This window comes from Rousettus aegyptiacus, unplaced genomic scaffold (genome assembly GCF_014176215.1).
Source record: "Rousettus aegyptiacus isolate mRouAeg1 unplaced genomic scaffold, mRouAeg1.p scaffold_m13_p_3, whole genome shotgun sequence".
Lineage (NCBI taxonomy): Eukaryota > Metazoa > Chordata > Mammalia > Chiroptera > Pteropodidae > Rousettus > Rousettus aegyptiacus.
The window spans coordinates 45,991,851-46,016,309 of record NW_023416306.1 but is presented as its reverse complement, the minus strand read 5'-3'; the positions used below and the strand labels follow the sequence as shown (position 1 = coordinate 46,016,309).

The window sequence follows — 24,459 nt, the reverse complement described above, 5'->3', positions numbered from 1 at the left end:
TTTCTGCATATTTGATCTTAATAGTAATATTTTCTCAGAATTTACTATAAAAAACTAATGATGTTTCCATGAAGAGGGCTGGTAGTATTACATGGTATTTAAGGTCATGGACTTTGGAAACTGCTTGGATTCTATCCTTGGTTCATTTCCTATTATTTTCATTTTAAGTCTCATCTGTAAAACAGGAATGATACCTACTTCATAAGTTTGATTTGGGTATTACATGAGATAATGTTGGTAAACTTTTATAGTGCCCAGCACATAGAAAGTGAGCCATTACCTATTATCATTAGATTTTATATTTTTTCTTAGTTTACATCAAATTACAGTAAATAAAATGAAAAAGCTTGAAAGTTGTTTGATAGTTTTGAAAAGTCTAAAAAGATGAAAATTTCTTCTTTTACCGGTCTCCTAAATTTAGTTTCTCTTTGCAAAATCTTATGCATCATTGTGATTACTAGAAAAAAGAATACAATCTATGTAGCAAACATTTTTGGCATAAACGAGTCCATGATTATTACTACAGAGATTTTCTGTTTCCATATTGACTATCTAAGCTGGCTCTCCAACATCACCAAGATTGACTGTTAGCCAGCTTGTTGCCAGCCTGTACTGTGCAGCAATAACCAAAGAATTTGGGTAATGCACATTGATGAATTACCCTTTTGGCGTTTTACCCTCCATTGTACATCAGACTTGCAGCTGATTCAAAATTAGATTTAGGGAGGTAAATTAGATTTAGAAGAAGAAAACATTTAAGAGGAAATAGACATTAGGTTTTAGAGTATACTCAGAAGGTTAAAAATTTTGTGATAGTAGAGCCTTGCCTCAGAATCGTTGTATGCAGGAAGCCTTACCCATAGAACAAACTTGAACAGATAGCACATATCATCAGCAAGTAAACCTAAAGGTAGTGGATTTGATGATATGAATAGATCTAGTACAGTATGTTAAAAAGGGTTTAACAAGTCTTTTTGGTGCAGTAAAAAGTGAAGACTAGCAGAGTGGGTAGAGATCCTAGTTAGGGAACTGAAGAGGTTATTATTCTATAAAAGAACCTGGATGTATGACTTAGTGTTCACTATGAATGTTGAAGACAGGCTGGGGTCAAAGCCACTTATAACTAGGTTTTTATTTCTAGCATGTGTATTGCCATTTCCACAATGTGTGCTTGGGGGGTATTGGGTACTAATAAAATTTTTGATTTTCTGCTTAATTCTAATTAAGAACTTTAGAATTACTGGCTGTATATGAATCATATTTTCTAAATTAAAGGGTCTTTTTATATATCACAAAGTAGCCCCTGTCACAAAGCAGTCTATCAGTTGTGAAGCAGATTTTTTTGCATATCATGTTTTTACGCCTAAGTGGAATACACCTGATACATGATTAGAAGGAAAAGAACAATTAAACTATAAAATATGTAGGTTTTTTTTCTATTTTTTTCTAGCTCTACATATATTTGTATGCTTCCTATTTTAGAAATAATGTGCCTTATGTGCTTTTTTAAAATGTTAACATTTACTTTTTTACCTTTTCTTCCTCATTTTTAAATTTATTTCAGATCCATAAATGGACTGGGAAAAATTTTAGAAACACAAAGATCAAGGTACTTTAAAAAATCTATTACCGTTATTAATTAATACTTTTAGCTAATAATAAATATTAAGAAATTGATAAATATGCTTGATTTAATATAAGAAACATACATGCACATTTTTTTAAAATAGGGCTCCAAAAATGTTGTTTTGAATGCTCTTTATAAATTAGTTTGGCATATTTATTTAATATATTTGCTTCTCCTTTGTGTAACTTAGATTACAGAGCCTAAGTTAAGTTCCTAATATAGTCTTTTTTAATAAATTTAATTTCCATTTCTTGTAGGTTCTTCTTTCATTGTTTATACAGATGCATATTAGTTTATAAAATAGATATATTCTTAAAACCTCTGTAAAATGATTTCTGTAGATTGAACTGTGGTTTCCATTGAATGCTATCATGATTTCAGGAAATTTTTGTACAGGAATATTTTGTTTTTAGTGGGAATGACTCAGCAGCTGGTAGGCCCAGAGACATGCAATCAACAGCTCTGAGACTCAAGACTTGAATACAGTATAGTGCCACCCACTCTTTAATTCAGAGATTCTTTCCTTGGAAATACAGCAGAGGCCTTAGTCGAATTGCTTGTCTGCTATGGCAGAGATTAGAGGTGCTGATAGACTACCATAACTGTTAGGCAGTAACAGCCGCATCTGCTTATATGCATGCAACAGCTGGGGAATTAATTTGGTATGCTTTCTCAGAAGCCACTCATCCACTGGCAGAAGTAGCAGAAGAATGCCCTTAGTGTAAGTCCCTCTACAAGCATACACCAAATGTGCTCCCTGCATTTTAAATTTCAATATAGAAAATTTGATAAGGTAACTCATATCATGAGCCATTCCTTAGTTTCTTTTTCCTGTTGTGGTTTACCGTTTCTTTTTGACTTTTTTTTTTTCTTTACAAAATTACAGATCACCATGTAATGCTTAATCAGTTTTTAAAAATCCATATTTACAAACATCTTAAATCAGTTTTTTTAAAGGCTTCTGGATTTATTTGCTTATGTTTTTCTTTTTTTGCTGTTTTGGACCTTTATATACTGCATAAAGGTTTCATCTTGAAGGTTATTATATAACAATTTTAATGTTATATGATATTTCTGACATTTGCTTTATTATAGAACAGTAAATGTACAGTGATTAAATTTTGTTACTTTAAATGGATGAGTGAACAAGTGAATAAAATCTCCTTTTTTCATCTATTTCTTCAATATCTGGTATTTGCCAGTACATCTGAGAATCTAGGGACTTTCTAAAGTAGTTCCTTACTTTAAGGACTGAAGTTGAATTAGGATCCTTTTCAGTGAAGATCAGATGTCAGTGATAGAATTCTTCCTATCAGGTTATGAATCTTATATAAAATAATTACCAAAATTTCTTGAGGCATAGCAACTTGAGCTTCCTGGTGTAGAAACTGGAGGTTTGGTTCCTAACAAAATTGATGAAATTACTCTAATGACAGTTTTGTTTTATTGTGGGGTTTTTTTGTTGTTTAATTTTAATCTCTCAAGCATTTTGTGGTTGACAAAAACAGTAGGAAAACTGATAATAGTAAAACTGCTCTAAGTATATGTAGTATAGGCTTTCCTTGAGTATTTAAGTATAGGAATGAGAATGATGTGTAGCTTTGTCTTATTGAGGAGACAAGTTGCTTCTGAGGCAAATGCAAGTTCTAGTGGATCATATAGGCTTCAGAAGTAGAAACAGAAGATTGGAAGAAGTGCCATTCTTATCTTTTTCAGACTTTTAAAAAAAATCTTAGAGATTTAAATGGACTGAACAGAGGGAAATCGAAATCCAACTGGTCAATAATGAGTTAATCAATTGAACAAACTATCGACATTTCACTAGTTGGTAAGCATTTCATGGCATGTTGAGATTCGAGCAATGGATAAGGCTTGCCTTACGGAGAGCCATTCATTTGAGGGAGATAGAAGCAAACAAGCAAAAATAATATATCAAATATTAATATAAAATGAATATTAAATGTACAAGGTCTTGTAAGAACAGGAAAGTAGAGGAACAACTACTCAGCTCTTTTTGATGAAGGGTCAGAAAATTATGACAGAGAAGGTGGTCATCAACCTTAGTCTTGAAGAATGAATAGGAGTTTTCCAGATGGACAAGAGTAGCCATGGCTTTCTAGGCATAAGAAAGATTTTGTGTACCAGGGACCTTGTGAATATTTTAGAATGGCTAGAACATATGATATTATGTTGCAAAGGGAAAAATAAATATGAATGAAGAGATGGAGAACTTATGACAAAGGGCCTTGAATGCCATGATACATAATTTGAATTTACTCCTGTAGACAGCAAGGAGTTAGTGAAGGATTTTATAGACAGTATGACTCACAGGAGATGGATTGAATATGATGCAGTTCTCCCAAGTTAGTTAATACAGGAAGAGAGGAGCAATTTTGGGGTCGAGTGGTGATAGCAGTAGATTTGGTAAAGTTGATTAGTTCAGTTTTGTAGACACTGGGCTTGAGGTGCTACTGGGGAAAGCCGTTTGGAAATTTAGTTCTAGAGTTCAGGACTTAGCTGTTACATGGAATTGACAGTTTGTAGATCTGAGATTGTTCGTGAGATTCACTGAAGTTTGAAATGATGACTATAGACAATATCCCTGGAGTAGCCCCTGATCTCCCCTTTTTAACCTTAGACAGGCAAAACTTTCTTCCTTGTCATTGGTCTTAGGGTGCTTAAAGCACTTTTTAGATATAGGGAAAATTGGAAGTTCATCATTGGACAAAGATTAGGTTCTCCTGACATAGATTTCCTGTTTAAGAAATCAGGAGAAAAGGTGTACTTTGGAAGGTTTTTTCTTCCCTCCTTTATGTTTGCTTCATTTTATCATTTAGTTTTTACATGATAGTAATAGCTTTTTGTTGTTTTTCCTTTATAGATATTTTGGAAAAGGTGGATGTTGTTATCTTCAAAGGAGGAAATTTAATACATTTAATGCCATGGAAATTAGTTTTCTAGTCATATGTCTTGGATGAGTGAAAGTAGATTTGTAGAAAGTCCATGATAATTGTCATCTGGAAGCTTAGACTTTTTCCTTTTTTACTTTTCATTGAGAATCTGATCAGAATACAGTGAGAGACTTTGATATTTTATTGTTCTGTATAGCATATAACCTGTACAGATCTATTGTTGATTCTGTATTGGAAATAAAAGAATCTGGCATAAAGCAGAATTATGTCTAAATCTGTGACACGTATTCTTAAGGACACTGTCACAGTGAAACTAGTTTATTTAGAAGCTTATATTTCAAAACTGACTTTTGGTATTCATACAATTGGCCTGAATTTTGATTATCACACAATTGACATGTGTTAACTTTCTTAAACTTTTAAGTTAAGCTACTTCCAAGGTAAAGTTAATAAACGTGGGGGGAAACCTTATTCATTTGTGCATGTCAATATAAATGCTCAGCCGTGATAATGAAAAAGGAAATATGTTTAATGGTAAGGATTTGGTCGCTTATATAAAATGATATTCAAAAATTTCTTCATGGAACATTACTTATTTACTTTATCATTTTCCTAATTCTGCTCATCTAGAATGTCTAGAATTTGAAATGTTGTTACAGTGTCTTAACAGAACTTTGGAGTATTCTTCTTTTAATAAGATGGGAATTTGTCTGCCTTGTGCCAGGATAAACATTTGTAATTTAACACAGTATCGTTTGCACAAGTATGAATGTATGGCAGACTGTTGAGAATGAGCAAAGCAAACACAGATGGTCGGTCCTAAGTTAGAGGACATGGCTTAGCTTACATGTTTATGCATTTAAAAAAATCTTGAGTCTGACAAAGTTTTGTTTTCTTTGTGAGGAAATATTTGAATATTTGATTATATCATTGCCATTTTCTTTAAACAGTCTTTCATTATAGCTTTGATTATAGAGAAATCACTATCCTCTACTGTTTTATAGGCTCACATAAAAATTGGAACTTAATCACTAGTCTTTATTAATTTATGTATTTAAGCCAAACCTAATAATGCTAATTGAGATATGATAATCTCTTCCAATTTGAATCCCCACTTTCTTAATAAGGCTTAATTACTTACTATTAAGTAATTTTAACAGAAATGATGTTTATTCAGATAGAGTACTAACTAGGAAGTTTTAGTCTATATGCAACACCATTCTGAAGAAAATGAAATGAAACCATATCCTTTGGATATAGACGAGGGTCCTAGAGTGAATATTTATAATATATTGGTTGACTCCTCACAGTGTTATATTAGCCATTATATTGTGGAAGCTAGGGAGGTAGAGTAAAAGAAATACAAAAATTCCAAAAGTAATGTACCTATGTTATTTCTATTTGTTTCACTTCCCTAATTTCATCTTCTGAGTAATAAATTGCTGCTTTGAAAAGTTGCAGCTCTTTAACTTATTATTTTTTTCCTATAGAAAGTGTATTTGAAAAGCTCATAAATTATCAAAATCGAAAAGAATCAAAAGTAAACAAACAAACTATAGCTTATCGAAGCAATATCCAAGTATCCTTGATCTTATTCCATTTATCCAGTTTTTAAAAATTTTATGTGTACATTCTATAAAAAATTTTACAATATTTTTGTTCTTCATTTTTGTTTTCCCAAAATACCATGATATATTGATAAATCTTCATGCCTACATTTTTGGTCAACGAGTCTTAGAGATTTTTTTTTTGATTAATGGAATATATTTCACAGGATTTCACACTGTTACACTGGCTTTCTTTCTTTTAGAGTTGATCTCTCTAATGTGTTAGATCTTCATGCCTTTGACAGTCTCTCTGGAATAAGGTATGTTTCCTGTGTTTTGGTCATTTTTATTATAATATACCTTTTATTCCAAAGTTATAGAAGTTATAGGAATAATTTACACAGATGTATACTTGATTTAAGCTTTCTGTCATTCTTTTGACATACAAGATCATTTCTAATGATTATGTTCTTGAAAATTTTGTTAATTGGTTGTTTGAAAATCGTAATGTGCTTTCCTATAGAAATTATACTATAAATGGTAGTTAACCTTAGAGACTAATCATTACTATTTCTACACCAAATATATGTAATACTTTCTTTGTATGACAAAGTCCATGAAATACACACAAAATTTTAGCTTGGAGTGTTCCCACAGATGCCTCCTTTCCCCTCAATGGTGGATCAGTTTCCTGCCTCTTTCCTAAAGGGAATCTTTTTGATAAGGAAGAGAAGAATGTAAATTTCTTCCCTAGACAAGACTTTTTTTTTTTTTTTTAAATTATCATAACCATTTTTAGATGTACAGATTAGTATTGTTAAATATATTCACATTATTGTGCAATGGATCTACAGAACTTTTTTTATCTTGCAAAACAAACTCTGTATCTGTTAAATAACAACTCTTCACTTTCCCTTCCCTGCTGCCCCTGGCAATCACCATTCTATTATGTTCCTATGAATTTGATTACTTTCATCCTTACATAAGTTGAATCAGATGTATTTTTCTTATCGTGAGTGGCTCATTTCACTTAGTCCTCAAGGTTCATCCATGTTGTAGCACGTGGCAGGATTTTCTTCTTTTTAAAGGCTAAATAATATTCCACTGTATGTATATATCACATTTTATTTATCCATTCATTCTTTGATAGACATTTAGGTTGCTTTTACCTCTTGGCTATTATGAATAATGCTTCTACTTATGAACATGAATATGCTAATATTTCTTCGAGATCCTGCTTTTAAGCCTTTTGAATATATATGCAGAAGTGAGATTGCTGTATCCTATGGTAGTTCTGTTTTTAGGTTTTTGAGGAACAACCATTACTGTTTTCCATAGCAGCTGCACCATTTTACGTTCCCACCAACAGTGCACAAAGGTTTTAATTCTTCAACATTTTGCTAATACTTGTTGTTTTCTGTTGTTTTTGGTATATCTGTCCTAACAGGTGTGAGTTGATAGCTCATTGTAGTTTCGATTTGCATTTCCCTAATGATTAGAGGTATTGAGCATCTTTTCAGATACTTGTTGGACATTTGTATATCATTTTTGGAGAAATGTCCATTTAAGTAGTTTGCCCATTTTTAAATCAGGTTATTTGTATTTTGTTGTGGCTGAGTTGTAGGAGTTCTTTGTGTATTCTAGGTATTAACCCCTTATTAGATATATGATTTACAAATGTTTTCTTCCATTTTCTCTGAAGTGGATGAATTAGTAAAACCCTCATGTAAGAGTTTTCCTCCATATTCCTGGAAGAAAGGAGCATCTTTATCTTTGAGGACAAACGGACACACAGAGAAATCTGAAGGAGCAGGCCTTACTGAGTTTCCCCCAATTTCCTACACTTGGCTTTATACTCTGTCCTGTCACATCTTTCTGTGACTTTCCACTCTTCATTAAACCTAGCATAAAACAACTCAGGTTTAACCATATATTTGGGTTTTCACTTCCTTGTGAAGACTTCTATGTCGTGTAAAACTTATGTTTAATAATTGTATGCTTTCCTCCTGTTATTTGTCCGTCTAATTTTCAGACCCAACCAGGGAACTGATGAGGATAGAAGAAAAGTTTTTCCTTCTCTACAGAAGTTTTAGGCAGTCAGTTCAACAGCATTAAATATTAAACATAGGGAAAGAGCATATGCATTTTCTAAGGTGATATCAATTCGCACTTGTTTAAGAACAGTTATAATGCATTAATGACATTTAAAGAAGTAGCCATTTAATGTGATGCTCGCTATAGATAAGGTCTTTGCATAACTTTTTATTGTGCTTAATTGTTAAACAGGACAATCCTTTCCTGAGCAACCAGCTGGGAAGGTTTTAATTTGACACTTTTCCTACTAAGACCCCCCTGCAGTGAGACTCATTCTCTCCAACAGTGCCTACAAGCATTTTCTCTTTACTAAACTTGCTGTTACTAATTTACCCCTCACTGTTCTTTATGGCAAAACATCTGCAAGGTTTTAAGTCCTTTCCTTCTCCCAGCCTACCCCCATCAGTGTCTAAAAGTATGCTACAGTTGTTATGGTTATAATTTGTTATGCCGTATTGATCTTCTTGCTCTTTTTATATGAAAACAATGCATTTTTAAGATTCTGACTTGTGTTCTCTCAACTATGGGGTAACTGACTAGAAGGTTTATATTTCTGGATACTCTTTATTTTTACTAATTGTGTTCAAGGGAAAACATTGATAAGAGAAAACTTATTCTTCTAACTTTTTTTGGGTACCAGCATGTTCATATTAGGAAGCATAGGGAGAGTTGATGAAATTTTGAGCAATAGTAAATGCTTATGTATATTTTTCTAGGCCTGTGTTAGATCTTTTGGAATTAAAAAGAAATCTACTCACATATTTAACCACACAAAATTATGTTGCTAAAGATTAATTTTTCTTTATATTATATATATGTATGCATGTGAATGTATGTACATTTTTTAAAAAGGTTTTTAAACAGTCTGTCAGCTTTTCTCTATTAGAATATGTGAACTACATGTAAACTATATAATAGATTCAACTGTCGAATTTCTCTTCCTTATTTAGCTTTGTATCTCCAAGAAGTATACAACGTTAAATCAGAAATGTGTTGATCTCTGAATTTATAATCAGTTGTTCTTAGTTTACAGAAAAAACTTCAGCATTTGCCAACAACACAACCTCACCTTGATCAGGTAAAAAAAAATCTTTAAAAAATATTTTTAGAGTATCTCTTTAACTGCATTGGTTCTATTTAGGACTGTTTTATTGAAACTATTTCTAAAAAAGTATCTTGAATGTACCCCTATCATGGCATTTATAATGCCTTATAGTTTGGGTTGAAATCCTTTTCTCTTGCAGTAGTCTGTCAATTCCTTAAAAATCCTCATTGCTAGGTGTATGGTGGGTGCTCAGTGAATGTTAAAAGAATGATAAGCTGCGATTCTCAAATGGGAGTGTACATCAGAATAAATTTTAGAGCTTTTTTTTTAAAAAAAAAAACAAACTTGGATACTCAGTATTGTCACCCCTCATATATTCAGGAATGGGCCTTGGGTATATAGATATTAATGTGTAGGTACATTTTTAACATTTTATTTTGGAAAATTTCAAAGATATACAAAGTAGAAAGAATGGTAAAATGAACCCTTTGTGTGCAATACCCGGCTTCGATGGCCATCAACATTTTGCTGATTTTATTTCATCTTACTTCCCAACATTTCTTTCGCTGTGGTATTATTTCAACTTCTTTACAAAGAAAATTTTAAACACATAAAACAAGAATAGTATAATGAACCTGCATGTACTCATGACCCCTGCTGGAGCAAATCCCAGATATTTCATTTTATCAGTAACTAGGGCATGTCTATTTTTTTTAAAGCTTTACAGAAGATTTTGATGTACTTTCCTGCTTTAGATATATGAACATAGAATAGGATATAATATTATTACAGAAGAAGGGCTATGTAATTGAGAGGCATTAACAGTCTCATTTGGTTTAGATCTGAGGCTTTGTAAAAGATAGTATTTTTTTTATATCCTGTAAATAAAGTATATACACTTTTAGTATATAAGTCAGCATATCTTCACATATATTGTAACCTGCGTATCTGTCCATATTTATATGTTAACACATATCTCTGCAATTCCCACTCAGGTAAAGATATAGATTTCCAAAACCATTAAAGAGAGTTCCCTTGCGCCTCTTCCCAGTCAATAACCCTTCTCTCAAAGAGGTAACTACTGTTCTGACTATACCAAATAAGTAACCTCAAACTGGTAGATTTTTTTTTTTTTTGATCTGGAAGTTAAAGTAAGGTAAAGAACAATTCAGGTGTTTAAAAGTGGGAAAGAGAGAATGTTCTAGAAGAGCAGAACTTCAGCACAGAAGTGTTGGTGAATGCTTAGTACTGGGATCTTGGTATTGGCTTTGATTTACCAGGCAAAAAGAACTGATGCTGTGTTAGCAGACAGTGTCAGGTAAGCTGAATTGGAGTGTGGAGTCAGGAAACCAAGCAGGAAGATATTGCAGATGCTCTGTGATGGGGGCCTGAACAATGTGGGTTACAACGAGAATAGAAATGGGATAAACTGAGCACCATTTGTTTCACAGGTAGACTTGTCTGAATAGCCTAACTAATGATGGAGCAGTAAGAAGAGAGAAGTGATGGGGAACAAGCCTAGATTAACTAGAACAGGAGTCCCCAACCCCCAGGCTATGGACCGGTACCCGTCTGTGGCCTGTTGGGAACCGGGCCGCACAGCAGGAAATGAGCAACAGGCCAGCACGCAAGCAAGTGAAGTTTCATCTGAATTTGCAGCCGCTCCCCAGCACTAGCATCACTGCCTCAGCTTCATCTTAGATCATCAGGCATTAAATTCTCATAAGAACACCAGTACCTGGTACCAAAAAGCTTGGGGACTGGTGACTAGAGGAGCCTAGAAATAGAGAAATCTGGAAGGCAAAATGATTTGGATGAAAATGCCAAATATTCAGCTGTGTACCAGGTTAGAGGATATCACAGTAGAGATTATACAGGAAAAGAGGAGCCGGAGGACTGGAGTATGGAGATGCTGGTTTTAGGTTTAAGCATGTTAGTGAGCTTAGTTTTCTAGATGAAGAAAACATAGAAGTTATTGCATATTAGATATTGTTTGCAAAATAGTAGAAAACAGGGAAATAACCTGGTAGGTTAAAGAACAAGCCAAACACAAATTCATAAAATTTAGGAGTTATTCCTAAATTTTATTTTAACAGCAGTACTGTATTTTGCTTTAGTTTTCTGAATTACGTACTTCAGATTTCTATTTCTTTCTGTGTCTGGAAAAAGAGTTAATTTTAGATTCAGAACAAAAATAAACTGGGAAAAAAAAGTCTGAAATGGGTACTACCTAGGACATAGTGTATCCCTGAATGATGTTTAGTGCAGTTCTTATATTTCATGGATTTCTTGTTCACTCCCTATGAGGAGGACCTGGGGTGGGAGGATGGGAAAGTAGATAAGAAAACCTAAGTGGCAATCTATGCATACTTAATTAGTAGGGCTAATTATGAATTATGAGCTGTGACCCTCATCTTTTTTTAATGGATTTCATCTTTTTTAGGGTTTTTTAATGTGAGAAGAGTATAGAAAAACTTCTGATTCTAAAATGTGTATTTCCTTCCTTGAGCCCCATGATGCATAGTCTTAATTTTTAAAACTTTAAAAAAAGTCTCATGCTGAAGTTAATTGAACCCCTTAGAAATATTGTCATATCTCTAACCTTCAGAAAGCAGAAATCATTTCCTGATATAAAATTCTTTAAGCTAAGAAAGAATAAAGCAATTTTGAGTATTGAGGCATTCTCAATATTAAAAACCAAGTTATCCAACTTGAATAAAAGACAGTTTTAGCATTTTTGAAGGTTAAATCACTATCTTTTGAAACTGGCAAATTATGTTTACTTGGCAGTCTTTTGCTATGTGTTTTGATGTGATTTGCTATACATTTTGATATAGATTTTTAGGTATTCCTAAGTATTTCTTAGAGGATGAAAGACTCATTTTGTTTAAATGCATACTATTACTGTAAACTTATAAAAACATAGTTTAAAAGCAGTGTTTAAGATTTAAAAATAAACTTTTTAAGAAATTGTGGTAAAAGAACACATGAGATCTGCCCTCTTAAGAAATCTTTAAGTATATAGTGCAGTATTTTTAACTGTATGCACATTGTTGTATAACAGATCTCTAGAACTTTTTCAACTTGCATAACTGAAACTCTATACTCATTAAATAGCAACTTTCCATTTTCCCCTCCCCCTAGCCCCTGGCAACTGCCATTCTACTTTCTGCTTCTATAAGTTTGACTATGTAGTTACCTCATATAAGTGGAATCATACAGTACTGTCCTTCTGTGGCTGGTTTATTTCACTCAGCATAATGTCCTTGAGATTTATCCATGTTATAATATATGACAGGATTTCCTTTTTTTAAAAAGAGTGAATAATGTCCATTATTCCTCATTTTTATACTGCAGTATTGTACTAAATTTTCTTTATTCATTCATCCATTAATGTTACATAGTTTCTACCACTTGGCCATTGCAACAGAGTAAATACTCTTAAAATTCTGGCATTTTTAAGTCCAATTTTAGTCAGCTTGCAGGTCTAGAAAGGGCTATCTGCTTTTCCTGCTAACTAGCAACAGTAGAGATTAATGCCAATATATTTGGCGCTTACATTGGTCTTTAATACTTACCTTTAGCTATTCTCTAACTATGTTTGGATAAAAACAGTTTTGGTCTTTTCATATTTTCTACTAAAAGTCTTTGATTTTCTACTGGTGAGTAAAATTGCTGTTAAGATATGTGGTTCTAGAAAATGATAGAAAGCTGTGCTTTAGTATGTTCTTTCTGCCTGTTTTAAAGCTTGGCTTGAGTATCTTATTCTCATTATACAAGATGGGGTTTGTGTTTTTACTGGGTTATGTTTAGCCTTTGCAGATTTTCATCATTTAGTTTGAAATTTTGGGTTACAGTAGCAAGTGGAGTTTTGGGTTTTAATTATGTAACTGACAAGAGAAAATCTAAAGCTTCTGGTTTCTTGGAGTGGACAATGAGATTGATCAAGATCAGGAGGAAAAATAAGTCTCAAAGTTAACCTTTAATAATGATGTCAACTTCTAAACCAAAGATGACATTTTACTATTTATTCTCATCTCTAGGAACTCTTCTCCCCTTGCCACATGCTTGGTGAGAGATAAACCAAACCTTTGCTTAGTATTTAGTTTTTCCAAAGAACAGAGTTAAAATTTTGCTTTTGAGTTTACACCTCGTTCTAGGTAGTTTATTTTTTTCTGAGCCTTATTTCTCCTGGTTTATAAAATGGCAGTCATTCTCTTCATTCCACAGAATCGTTGTCACAAGTAAATAAAAGATGAAATGAGGTGACCCAGGCAAAAGTACCTGGCTCAGTACATAGCTGATGCACTATGGATATGTATTACATTCCCTCCTAGTTTTGAGAATCCTGGGAAGAATGAATTATATGATGGTATATCCTTTCATGAGTTTCTCTGTGTAAATTCTGAACTATTGATTAACTGCAGAATACAAAAAATGGAGTTGCTGATACCTAAAATTGGCAAATAATAGTGAAGAAAATATACCTAATATGTATTGTTAGGCAACAGAAATTTCTATGACTGTGTTCCTTTTCATTTTAAAACTTATGACTTTAAAAAATATATTGATATTACTATAAAATTCATTATTATCTCTCTTAATTTACAGAGTATTATTACAGTTACATTTGAAGTACCAGGAAATGCAAAGGAAGAAAGTCTAAATGTATTTATTCAGGTGAATGCAATAGTTAACCGATTAATGATTAATCATCTGTATTGTTACATCGTTGCTATTAGCAATGGTTGATCTTATTAAAATATGTCACTTGATACAGAATCTTCTATGGGAAAAGAATGTGAGAAACAAGGATGATGACTGCATGGAGGTCATACGACTAAAGGTGCCGTATACAGTTTACAGTTTTATACTTTTGGACAAAGTTAAATACTTTTGGACAAAGTTTTGGCTGTTATATAAAATCATATTGGTCTTAAACAGAGGCACCGGTTTCAGTACAAATAACCTTTGCCTATTTACATTTTTCCTTATTTCCATTGCTGAAAAGAAGCTTTGGAAATCACTTCATAAAACATGATTTATTTGTACAGCTTTGTTTAGTGTTGTAATTAAAACAACCTGTGAGCTTTGAAATGTTACTTTGTGCTCTCTACTCCAGGGTGTTTTGAGCAGTTAGTTTAGATTGTGCTTGACTGATTGAAACTCTCCTTCCTTTAGCGCATAGCTTGGTCAGTTAGAGAAAACTGAATGTTTTCCTGTGTTTATTTTTCCAAGAGAGTTTCATTAACAGAGAAATAATATTAGAAATCTTGCTGCAGCTGAAGCTTTTGCTTTTTGATGCATCTAGCAGACTCTAAAAATTTGTCATATTATAAAGTTACCAAAGACTATTAAGAATTCTTGCTCAGTGTTCGGAAACCCATTCATAATACTTGACATTTTGGTATTTATGTCTCAAAAGGTGTTTTTTCCAAGGGGCAGTGGTTCTAGGTTGTGTGCTTAACCTATTAGCAATCATTTGAGTGCTCTTGTTTCCAGAAGTGCATATACTTTTTATTATTACTGTTTATTATTATTACTTTTAGTAACTAGATTCTCCATTTAGGGACTGACTTCCTGGGGTCACTAGAATGACAAAGGTTGAGACTATGGAGAAACTATTTAGGTTGAGATTTCTTCACTCCCTGTGCTAGCTCTAGCTGGGATTAGTGTTGCGGAGCAACACAGGTGAATCTCAAACCCTTCCCAGCTGATCCTGCTGCTTCTTTAATGACTGTAGCACCATCTACACTCCATCATCCTAACTGGTAGATCGTATTTCATTCTGTAACTGCACTTATCCCATAGTACTGAATAGGAGGTGGTACCTAGAAAGCAGCCATTTGGGGCACTATACTAATGCTGCCACCAAGACCTCTATCTACACAGAGTTCAGGGGTTCATCCTGCACCATCCCAGTTTGAATTTTGTCCTTAGCTATGTGACAATTTTTCTACATGCCTTCTTTGATTCCTCCTTTGGCTGTCCTCTCATGACACTAACACTGAGTGAATCTGGAACGACACAGTCTTTATCTTCATTGACTTCTTACTCTTTCCTGTTACGTGTAGTAGTCCAACATAATCAACATGTTTAAAATATTTAGTAACAGCTAATGCTTCAGAGTTTGTATACAAGTAACACAAAATTGATGCTAGGGTAATTCTTTCCAAGGAGTTTCTTTTTTATTATTAAAATTCAAATTTATAAAGCAGAAAACAATCAAATCATTATATTGTACACCTTAAATTAATGCAATGTTATATGTCAATTATTCTTGATAAAACTGGGGGAAAAAACAACACAACTGGGCACAGGAAAAGAAAAACTGGAAAAACATAACACTCAAAATACATAAATACACAAAAATACAAAAATTGTGTTTAGAATGACTGTCAGTGATTTGTCTCTTATTTTTTAATATTTATTAATTTTTTAACAACTATGTATAACAAATTTCAGAGAAATGATTTCATCTCCATAGGAGGCAGTTTATTAGATAATTTATTCCTCATTTCTGCAAATCATATAAAATGAACTTTTTATTCAGATAAATATGTCTTTTTCTTTATTTCATCATTATCTACCCCATTTGTTGCAACTTATTAAAAAAACAAATGATTTGTCACCAAACTCCTTTAACTTCTCAAATGTTCCACTAAAACTGTGAAAAGTATACAATTTTTAAAAGTATATTAATTAGAATCTAATACATTTTTGTTGTTTCAGTTTTTGTAATAACACTGAATGAATATCCTTATGCATGTATTAATTTTGTCGTTAGAAGAAAATCAGTGTGCACAAACCCTTTTTAAAAATTGAAGGCTTTAAGAAACTAGTTTAATGTTCAAATAACTGGAAATAAATAATTTTAACAGCATCTTCTTTATGAGTTTGTATTTTAAAAAGGAATAGGAAAAATTAATCTATTAACATCAATCAGCACTTGACGTCTGCGTTTCAGTTCAAAGTAAGGCTGACTGTTCATTCTCCTTTGAGCAGGGGCTGGTGTCTATTAAAGACAAACCACAGCAAATGATTGTTCAAGGTGTCCATGAGCTGTATGATCTGGAGGAGACTCCAGTGACCTGGAAAGATGACACTGAGAGAACAAATCGATTGGTTCTCATTGGTGAGTTATAAAGAGTTAAATTTTAAAGCAAAGTGAAAAATATATTTGAAAGGAGAAGCAGTATTAACCAATCAGAGTCCCTTGTTTAAACCTAAATAAGATTGTGGTTAATATATTTGTCTTAATCATGTGGTACCATAAGAACTTGTTAGACCTTTAACTCTTCAAACAGTGTTAGAAAAGTGATTAATCCAAGTGTTAATTGGGTGCTGAGGGACTTAACCAGAAAGTTAAGGAAGGAATCACTCAGTTACTATTGTTTTTGTCAATTTCTGAAGATCATGCAATAAGGATCTGGAATTGATAGGTAAACTGTGTCATTATAACAAGCAAAGTATAATCATACCACATTTTGTTCTATTGCAGGCAGGAATTTAGATAAGGATATCCTTAAACAACTATTTATAGCTACTGTGAAAGAAACAGAAAACCGGTGGACAACACATTTCAAAGATCAAGTTTATCCATAATATTAGAAGCATTTCTTATCAAAAGGATTGGATGATTATATTGGGAATCAGTTTTCTTACTGGGTATATGTCAGTTATCTGTTCTTTGCATTACTTCTGTTATGAATTCCAGTGTACTTTAAAATATATTTATTTTATAAAATACATAAGATATAGTAAATAAGTACTGTAAAGTATTTGACACTTATAATATCTTCTGTAGGTTTTTTTTAATAGATATTTTACAAAAATATCTCTCAGAGTTGGCTTCGGAGTTTACAAATGTCGAGTTTCTTACCCATGGAAGTTATTTATTATAATGTCGATCAAACTTAATTCAAAATTGTCATTTTCTTGTAGAACTTAAGTTTGTTGCATAGGTATGATTTTGTTGACAAAAATTTTTGAAAACAAATGTCACTATTTTTATTAAATGAAATAAAAGGTTTGTTGTAGCTAGAGACTTATAAGAGGAAGAAGTCTGAGTCAAAGACATTAATTGAAACCATCTCTTAGTTTTAAGTAGATTTTATTTACTACTGGTATTAAATTCATCTTGGTTATTTTTGAACTTCTTTAATTTTCAATATAAACTGAAAGTGACTAGGTACAAACCTTCAGATATAACTGCAGAAACTTTTGAAAATTCAATTATCTTTATATAAATAGTTAGCATGTAAGAATACAGTGGCTTACTTTTTTCCTATTCCTGCTAAAGGCCAGCATAAATTGTAGGAAAATAGTATTAGATGGATTTCAAGAAGAGCTTTCCCAAACTAGTAATCATTAAGTATCAGAGAAAGCTATTAAAATGGCTTTTTAAATTTTTTTTAGCATTTTAAGGAAGAATTACATCTGTGTATCTTGAATGGTTCCAGTGGTTGGAGGCTGGCCAAATTGATTAGATTATTTTTTTTCCTTTTCCCTGAATTCTATATCTTTTATATATAACTTCTCTATATTCATCCATTTGCCTCCTGAATCCATTGTCTTAATTCATGGTTGAGAGAATATGCTTATTTTGTGGTGGCAAATTGCCCAATAAAAAGTTAACGGCTAAAAAATAAAATAAGATAAAATAGAATTCTAACTGGAAAAAAAAAGTCAGCTACTTTCTGAGTCAGATCTGGGCTTTAATTCTAGCTCTGCTGCTTCTAATCTTGGGCAAAGTATTTTCTCTGAGATTAGTTTTCTTATTTATAAAGTTAACAGTGATATCAACAATTCAAGGTTGTTGTGGGGATTAAATAGGCTTCTAATGCACCAACTGAGCTCTTGGCACACAATAGAGAGCCTAGGTAGATGTTTCTTGTTTCTAACAACTTAAATTTGTTTTCTAAATAATATAGTCACAATAATATTTCATAATGTTCCTTGGCAAATAATTTGCCTGGATTCATCTCTCCTAGATCAGGAGAAAGGACTTATAATTAATTGTCTTGTTGTGGGAGAAATGCTTGAAGTAATATTAATCTATACTCTTAAAAATCTACATTTATTAACTCAAATATTTGTTTTTCCTTTAAAATATTAATTTTTAAATATTTTTTGTTAAATAGGTATTGCATGAATACATTTGTGTTGTGAAAATGCAGACATTACAGATGAGGTCTCTGACCTTTCTCTTTCTGTCACTGTCATTTCTTAGGGGTAAGCAATGTTGTCAGTTTAATGTCTGTCTTTTGAGATGTATCTTTTCACTTACATACACATGGTTTACCTTGTTTCCCAAAGTGAATGATTTTCCAGTGATTAGAGCTTTAACCTAAGCTACTTTTTCAGGAAACTTATGAACTTGTCATAAATATCCTCAAGGAAAGTATTTTTATAGTGTGTGTTTTAAATAAAACATATTGTAATGCAGTTTGCTTTATTTTTTAACTCAACTATTAGTCTTAGATCTCTCCATGACAGTGCATATAAATGTCTTATTCTTTAATTGCTGCATAGATATTCATAGTATAGCATATAATACATTCATTTAAAAAAAATACATTAAGAGAGCTTCCAATTTGCCCAGGTATTTGTGCTGGGGCAGAAACTGCATATGACAGATAAAGGCCAGGTTCTTATATTGCTTAAATTTTGGTGGAGAGACCTAAAAGAAAATATGAGATATCCCTAAGAAGGCTGATAAAAATAAAAATCAACTTTAGATTGAGTAGTCATGGAACAGCTCTCTGAGGAGAGGTAGCTTTCACTTACCATCATGAATTCAAGGTTCATCCATTTTGTCACATGGATGAACACTGTTTCTTTTTATTGCTAAGTAATATTTACATATTACATTTCGTTATCCACTCATCAGTTAATGGACATTTGAGTTTCTATTTTTGGGGGGGAGGGGGGCTATGAGGCCCTTTTTTATCATATGCTCAATTTTTTAAACTTAATAGAATGTATTTTTCAGAACAGATTTACAGAAAAATTGAGCAGGTAAATGGGAACAAGAGAGTTCCCATATCTCTCCCTCCACACCCTCCCCACACTATTAGTATCTTATAATAATAGTATGGCACATTTGTTACAATTAGTAAACTAATATTGACACATCATTATTAACTAAAGGCCATAGTGCATTCAGATATTCTTAATTTTTACCTAATGTCCCTTTTCTTTTCCAGGATCCCATCCAGGATCCCACATTACATTTAGCAGTCATGTCTCCTTAGACTTGTCTAGGCTGTGACAGTTTCTTAGGCTTTGCTTGTTTGAGTGACTGACAGTTTCGAGAGTATTGGTCAGGCACTTAAGATGTTCCTCTATTGGAATTTGTCTGTTTTTCTCATGATTAGGTTGGGAATTTGGGGAGGAAGATAACAGTGCCATTTTCATCACATCATTTCAAGGGGTGTATACTATCAACATGACCTATATGTCTGTTGATGTTGACATTGATCACCTGATCATCTGGCTGAAGCAGTGTTTGTCAGATTTCCTACTCTTTCCCCCCTTCCCATACTATACTTCCTGGAAGGAAGTTGTTATGTGCTGCATAAAATAAAGGAGTGGGGTTATGCTCTATTTCTTCATGGTAGAGTATATAATTTATTTGGAATTCTTCTGCAAGGGAGATTTGCCTCTTTCCCTTCATTTATTAATATACTCAATCATTTATCAGTGCGGACACATGGATATTTGTTTTATACTTTGGGTTATAATTCAATATTACTTATATTGTTGTTTAAATTGTTGTAGCTTTGATGATTGGGAGCTCTTTCTGTAGTCTCCTTTGTGCCCTTTGGCATACCCCCATCAGTGTATGTGTGTTTTGTTTGTTCTGAGTGTGTCCCTACTTTTCTCCTTTCATTTTTAAATAACCCAAATCCCAATAGAAGTTGACTCCAGGAAAACTAACAATACTCCTTTCTCCAGGTAATCAGATTCCTATGCTGATGAAAGAACTGTGCCATACCTGCAGGGGGTTAAGGGGGAGGCATCTGGGACTCTTAAGGTTGAATAAGAAACCTGTTCTGCCCTCCAGAGCTTAATTTAGTAGTTCACACAGGTGGTAATTGGTAAATTTGTGATTCAAACACAAATTTATTAGACTCAAAACCTTCTGTTATTTGTCCTACATCAAGCTACACACAACTGGGAAGCCTTCGAGGGTAAACACCTCAGGAGTAAAGTATAAGACTTTAAAAAGACTTGCAAGAAAGCTTTTTTCCTAAAATTTTATCCTGAAAGCACTAGCTACTTTAAGCTACTTTTTATTTATATTTTGACCTTTTAGCTGGCTTCTGATTTCTCATTGAAAATTCATTATTTTACAAACACTAATGGATGATTTACTATGTGATAATCGGTAGACTAATATACTATTCTTTAATACTGTGTTTTTATTAGAGTCTACCTCAAATTCTTTTCACAAGGAGGTTAGTTTAAAATTAGGTATATATACTGTGGCTTAGTATTTTACTATAAAATCTCTATTTATAGAACACACATTAAGTTATATTCCATGGTACTGCTGATTTAAATGAAACCAATTGAAAAACCACATTAACTCCAAAATGTTGAATGACTTAAATGGAGCTTCTCTGTGATATGATTCCTCTTCTGTGTAATTAATAAATGACAACCCAGTGACTTAAAGATACTGAAACTGCAGCCTCTCCTTGCCTCATTTAAGTTTCATTATTATAATAAAAGTGCTTAATTTTGTTTTGTTTTGTTTTGTTTTTCTGAAAGAAGGAAAGGAGAGTGGAAGGAGAGGGAGGGAGGGAGGTGGAGAGAGGGGCTCCTCACAGACTGGGTGCATGCCTTCAAGTTGTAGGTCCATTTCATGAAAACAAGATTTTTCCAACTAGGTTACACTGGTTAGTATGTGGCAAAATCAATTTACTTGGTCCTCGCCATTAAAAAAAAATACACACACACATATGCATGTATGTGTGTGTGTGTGTGTGTGTGTGTGTGTGTGTAAAATCAGTGATCACTCTAGAGTAAGTATATTTATGAAATGAGCTATGTAACTATATGAAAGACCGTTATAAATGTATTTCATATTGTGGTTAAATGTTCAAAAGTTGGAGAATCACTACTGTAAGGAGACTTCTCTCTAGCCCTCTTGCTTTCTCTCCACCCTGAACTTCCACAACTTAATGCTAGGACATTTCAGCCTTTTCTGAAACCTAGAGTCAGGGAGAACACTTTGGGGGAGCTGGGGTGGAGGTAGTAGGGACAAAAAAACAATCCTTCACACATTCCTGAGCTTGGGGATATAGTTAGAACATTAAAAATATTTCAGCTCATTATTCTGGATGAGGATAGAATCCACCAGTGAAAATAGGTGATTAACCAGCTATGAAGCACAAAAACATAATTTTACTGTTACACATTCTTTTACACGCACTGCGTGCATATATGTCAGCGCCCCTCCTTCCATTTCTACCTTCCAGGAAAGAAACCTGAATATCGAGGTGGCCACAGATTGCTAAGTATCATATTTTCCTATCCCCTTTTTGTATGTGCAGTTTTAAAAGCTCGTTAATAGAGCCTGTGAAACTCCGAGTGCGATTGGCTGGCTAACCTGAGGAGTGGCACATATCCTTGGTGGTCGGTAGGTGTAAGGAGGCAGCGACTGAAGGCTCTTACCGTGTCAAGTAATGCACAGCAAACCCTCACCATTGGATTTCAAGGAAGTGGGAGCGCTGGGAGGTAGGGCAAGAAGAAAGTATAAAGGGGTGGGGGAAGTCCATCACACAAAGACTGGAAGGAGCTTTAATAAAAGGCAAAGCGCATCTTTGCTAGACAGTATGGTAGAGGAGGAGAAACCGAAAGTCAAGAAGATCGCCTAAAAGGGCTGCCACAAGCGTCCCCACTTTTTCAAACACCTTGAACCCAGGCTTCCAGCACAGCCTACCGTAAGCCAGGTGAGCGGCCACCACCTCTCCAGCGGCTGCAGGACCTTCTCTTCCATGAACTTGCCAAGAGCTAAGCGCCTTCACTCCACACCGCCGCGCAGGCTCCGGGGCTCCGATGGGGAAGACGGTGAGATCGATATCCTTGGAGAGGAGGAAGATGAGGAGGCCAAGGGAAGCCAGCAGTTCCTAGAGTCACTGCACCAGCCGGAGCCGCAGGGGGCGCAGCAAGGCGTGAGCGCGACGCCCCGCGAACGCACGGAGAGCGGCGGCTGCCGGAGCGACTCCCCTGAGTTTGGCACCAAGTTCACGGCTCCGACGGGGTCTCCGGCAGCCTCTGGGGACACCCCGCAGCCGGGGAAGCCCCCCTACTCCTACATCGCACTCATCACCATGGCCATCCTGCAGAGTCCGCACAAGCGCCTCACTCTCAGCGGTATCTGCGCCTTCATCAGCGGCCGCTTCCCCTACTACCGGCGCAAGTTCCCGGCCTGGCAGAACAGCATCCGCCACAACCTCTCCCTCAATGACTGCTTCGTCAAGATCCCACGCGAACCCGGCCATCCAGGCAAAGGCAACTACTGGAGCCTGGACCCTGCTTCCCAGGACATGTTTGACAACGGCAGCTTTCTCCGGCGCAGGAAGCGCTTCAAGCGCCACCACCCGCCCCCAGGAGCCCACCTGCATCAGCCCTACCCACTGCCTGCGGCGTCCACCTCCCTGCGCGGCCCCTATCCTGGCCTGCTGCTCTGTCCCCCAGCCCCGCCGCAGCCTGTCCCAGGGGCCTGCCCCGTCATCGCCCCCGTGAGCCGCCCGTGCGCGCTTCTGCACCCTCATCCGCTTCGTTACCTGCTGCTGTCCGCCTCCGCCTCCGCTGAGGGACCGAGGAAAGCTCAAGGCGCGGATCTGGTGGCCCACCGCGCCCTGCCGGTGCTTCAGCCCTCACTGGGCTCCAAGCAGTGGGAGGAGAGCAAAGGGACGGCGTGGCGGCCGGGAGGCGGATGCACCTCCTTCAGCATCGAGAGTATCATGCAAGGGGTCCGAGGAGAGGACTCGCAGAGTGTACCCCCGACCCCATGGGGCTACTGCCACCTGCTGCAGCGCCCATCGTGCCTGTTGCAGCCCCAGGCCGCTGCCCCCTTGCTCCACGTGTCAGCCGCCGCAGCTGCCCGGACGATGTTGCAACACCAGCAGCAGGAAGATTGCACCAGCAAGGGATTGCTGCTAGGCCGGCACCTGTCCGCCGCGGCGGCGCTGCTGGCCTGTCAACCAGGATCAGATAGGCTGAAGTCTGGCAGAGAGGGGACCTCGTCGGCCTTTTGAGTAGCACCCACAGCCTGCCCTGGCACCAACTCCGCAGGTCAGACCTGGAGCCACGCTGGAGGGCGGAGCGGCCCTTGTGGGTCCAGTTCTCCCCTCCGCCTGTCCTTCTGCACCGCCACCTTGCACAGGCCACCATGCATAGCCCGGACTAGGCGTATGCATCAGCATCCCGCAGCAGAGCAACCACTAATTTCAGTTCATTTATTTACTAAGGAAAAGTTGGGTACTGTTCCCGTGAGACGACCTGAAAATAAACTTCCTATGGCGTCAAATCTCGCCTTTTCCAGTCTCCAGTTGTAGTTTCCAGGGCTTTTCCGATTTGCACATTTCCAGAATTATTAAAGTGAGTGGGCATTTTGTTCTGGTATTAAAGAAAAACAAAGAAGATATAATGCCTAGTGTGCAACCTGTTTCCCCTTTTTCACTCCCTAGGAATGTCAAGTATTATTCCCAAGTCCAGTGCAAAATGCTCATGTCTTTCATATGTCTTCCTGAAATCAATGTATAAGTAGAATTTTAATTTCAGAGCATTTATTTATGATCCGTGTGTCTGAGGTGCCAACTTCCACGGAGAGGTGTTAAAATTAAACCTACTTATATAGACCGAATAAAGTGCTAAATCACTCACTGCACGACATCGTTTATTTCTCATTATTCGCTTTTTCTAAATAGAACTTTTAAAACTTAGTTCTTTTCTCCTAATTCTTTTCTCCTAATTCAACAATATTCATTATAGGTATCAGAAACAACTGATTTTCAAAATGGCTTTTCAAACTTCCGAATATTTCAAGTTGAAAAAGTCTTTTGAAGCATGAGATTTAGTATGTATGGAACCTATGGTATAAAAGAATTGAAGAAAAACTATATTCTTCATTTATTTTCCATCTTCCCAAAAACGTTGATTTTTTTTTTCCTCTCCTGAATAAGTTGGAAGACAGATCGATTTGGAATGTAGTTGTCA

The 24,459-nt window shown here is 35.4% G+C and overlaps 2 protein-coding genes across 4 annotated transcripts in view; both read left to right on the top strand.

Moving 5' to 3' along the window:
* CBWD1 (COBW domain containing 1) overlaps positions 1-21,932 on the top strand; it is a 45,274-nt gene extending 23,342 nt beyond the window's left edge. The window contains exons 9-15 of one of the 3 annotated variants that reach the window (XM_016135556.2): positions 1,565-1,609; positions 6,350-6,406; positions 9,207-9,258; positions 13,837-13,905; positions 14,006-14,071; positions 16,231-16,360; positions 21,789-21,932. In XM_016135556.2, coding sequence (XP_015991042.1) covers positions 1,565-1,609; positions 6,350-6,406; positions 9,207-9,258; positions 13,837-13,905; positions 14,006-14,071; positions 16,231-16,360; positions 21,789-21,805 — 436 coding nt within the window. In that variant the 3' untranslated portion in view covers positions 21,806-21,932. Of the gene's footprint in view, positions 1-1,564; positions 1,610-6,349; positions 6,407-9,206; positions 9,259-13,836; positions 13,906-14,005; positions 14,072-16,230; positions 16,361-16,726; positions 18,673-21,788 lie in introns of those variants that run through there. The other 2 variants (XM_016135554.2, XM_016135555.2) reach the window with 2 other exon arrangements.
* Positions 21,933-22,102: 170 nt separating this feature from the next.
* LOC107505410 (forkhead box protein D4-like 1) lies at positions 22,103-24,219 on the top strand. Its single transcript, XM_016135553.2, has one exon. The coding sequence runs from the start codon at positions 22,233-22,235 to the stop codon at positions 23,496-23,498; it is 1,266 nt and encodes a 421-aa protein (XP_015991039.2). The 5' UTR covers positions 22,103-22,232; the 3' UTR covers positions 23,499-24,219.
* Positions 24,220-24,459: the final 240 nt, after the last annotated feature.

Bases quoted from the DNA above. Each gene is read 5' to 3' on its own strand.
- LOC107505410 (XM_016135553.2), top strand. From the start codon at position 22,233: ATGAACTTGCCAAGAGCTAAGCGCCTTCACTCCACACCGCCGCGCAGG.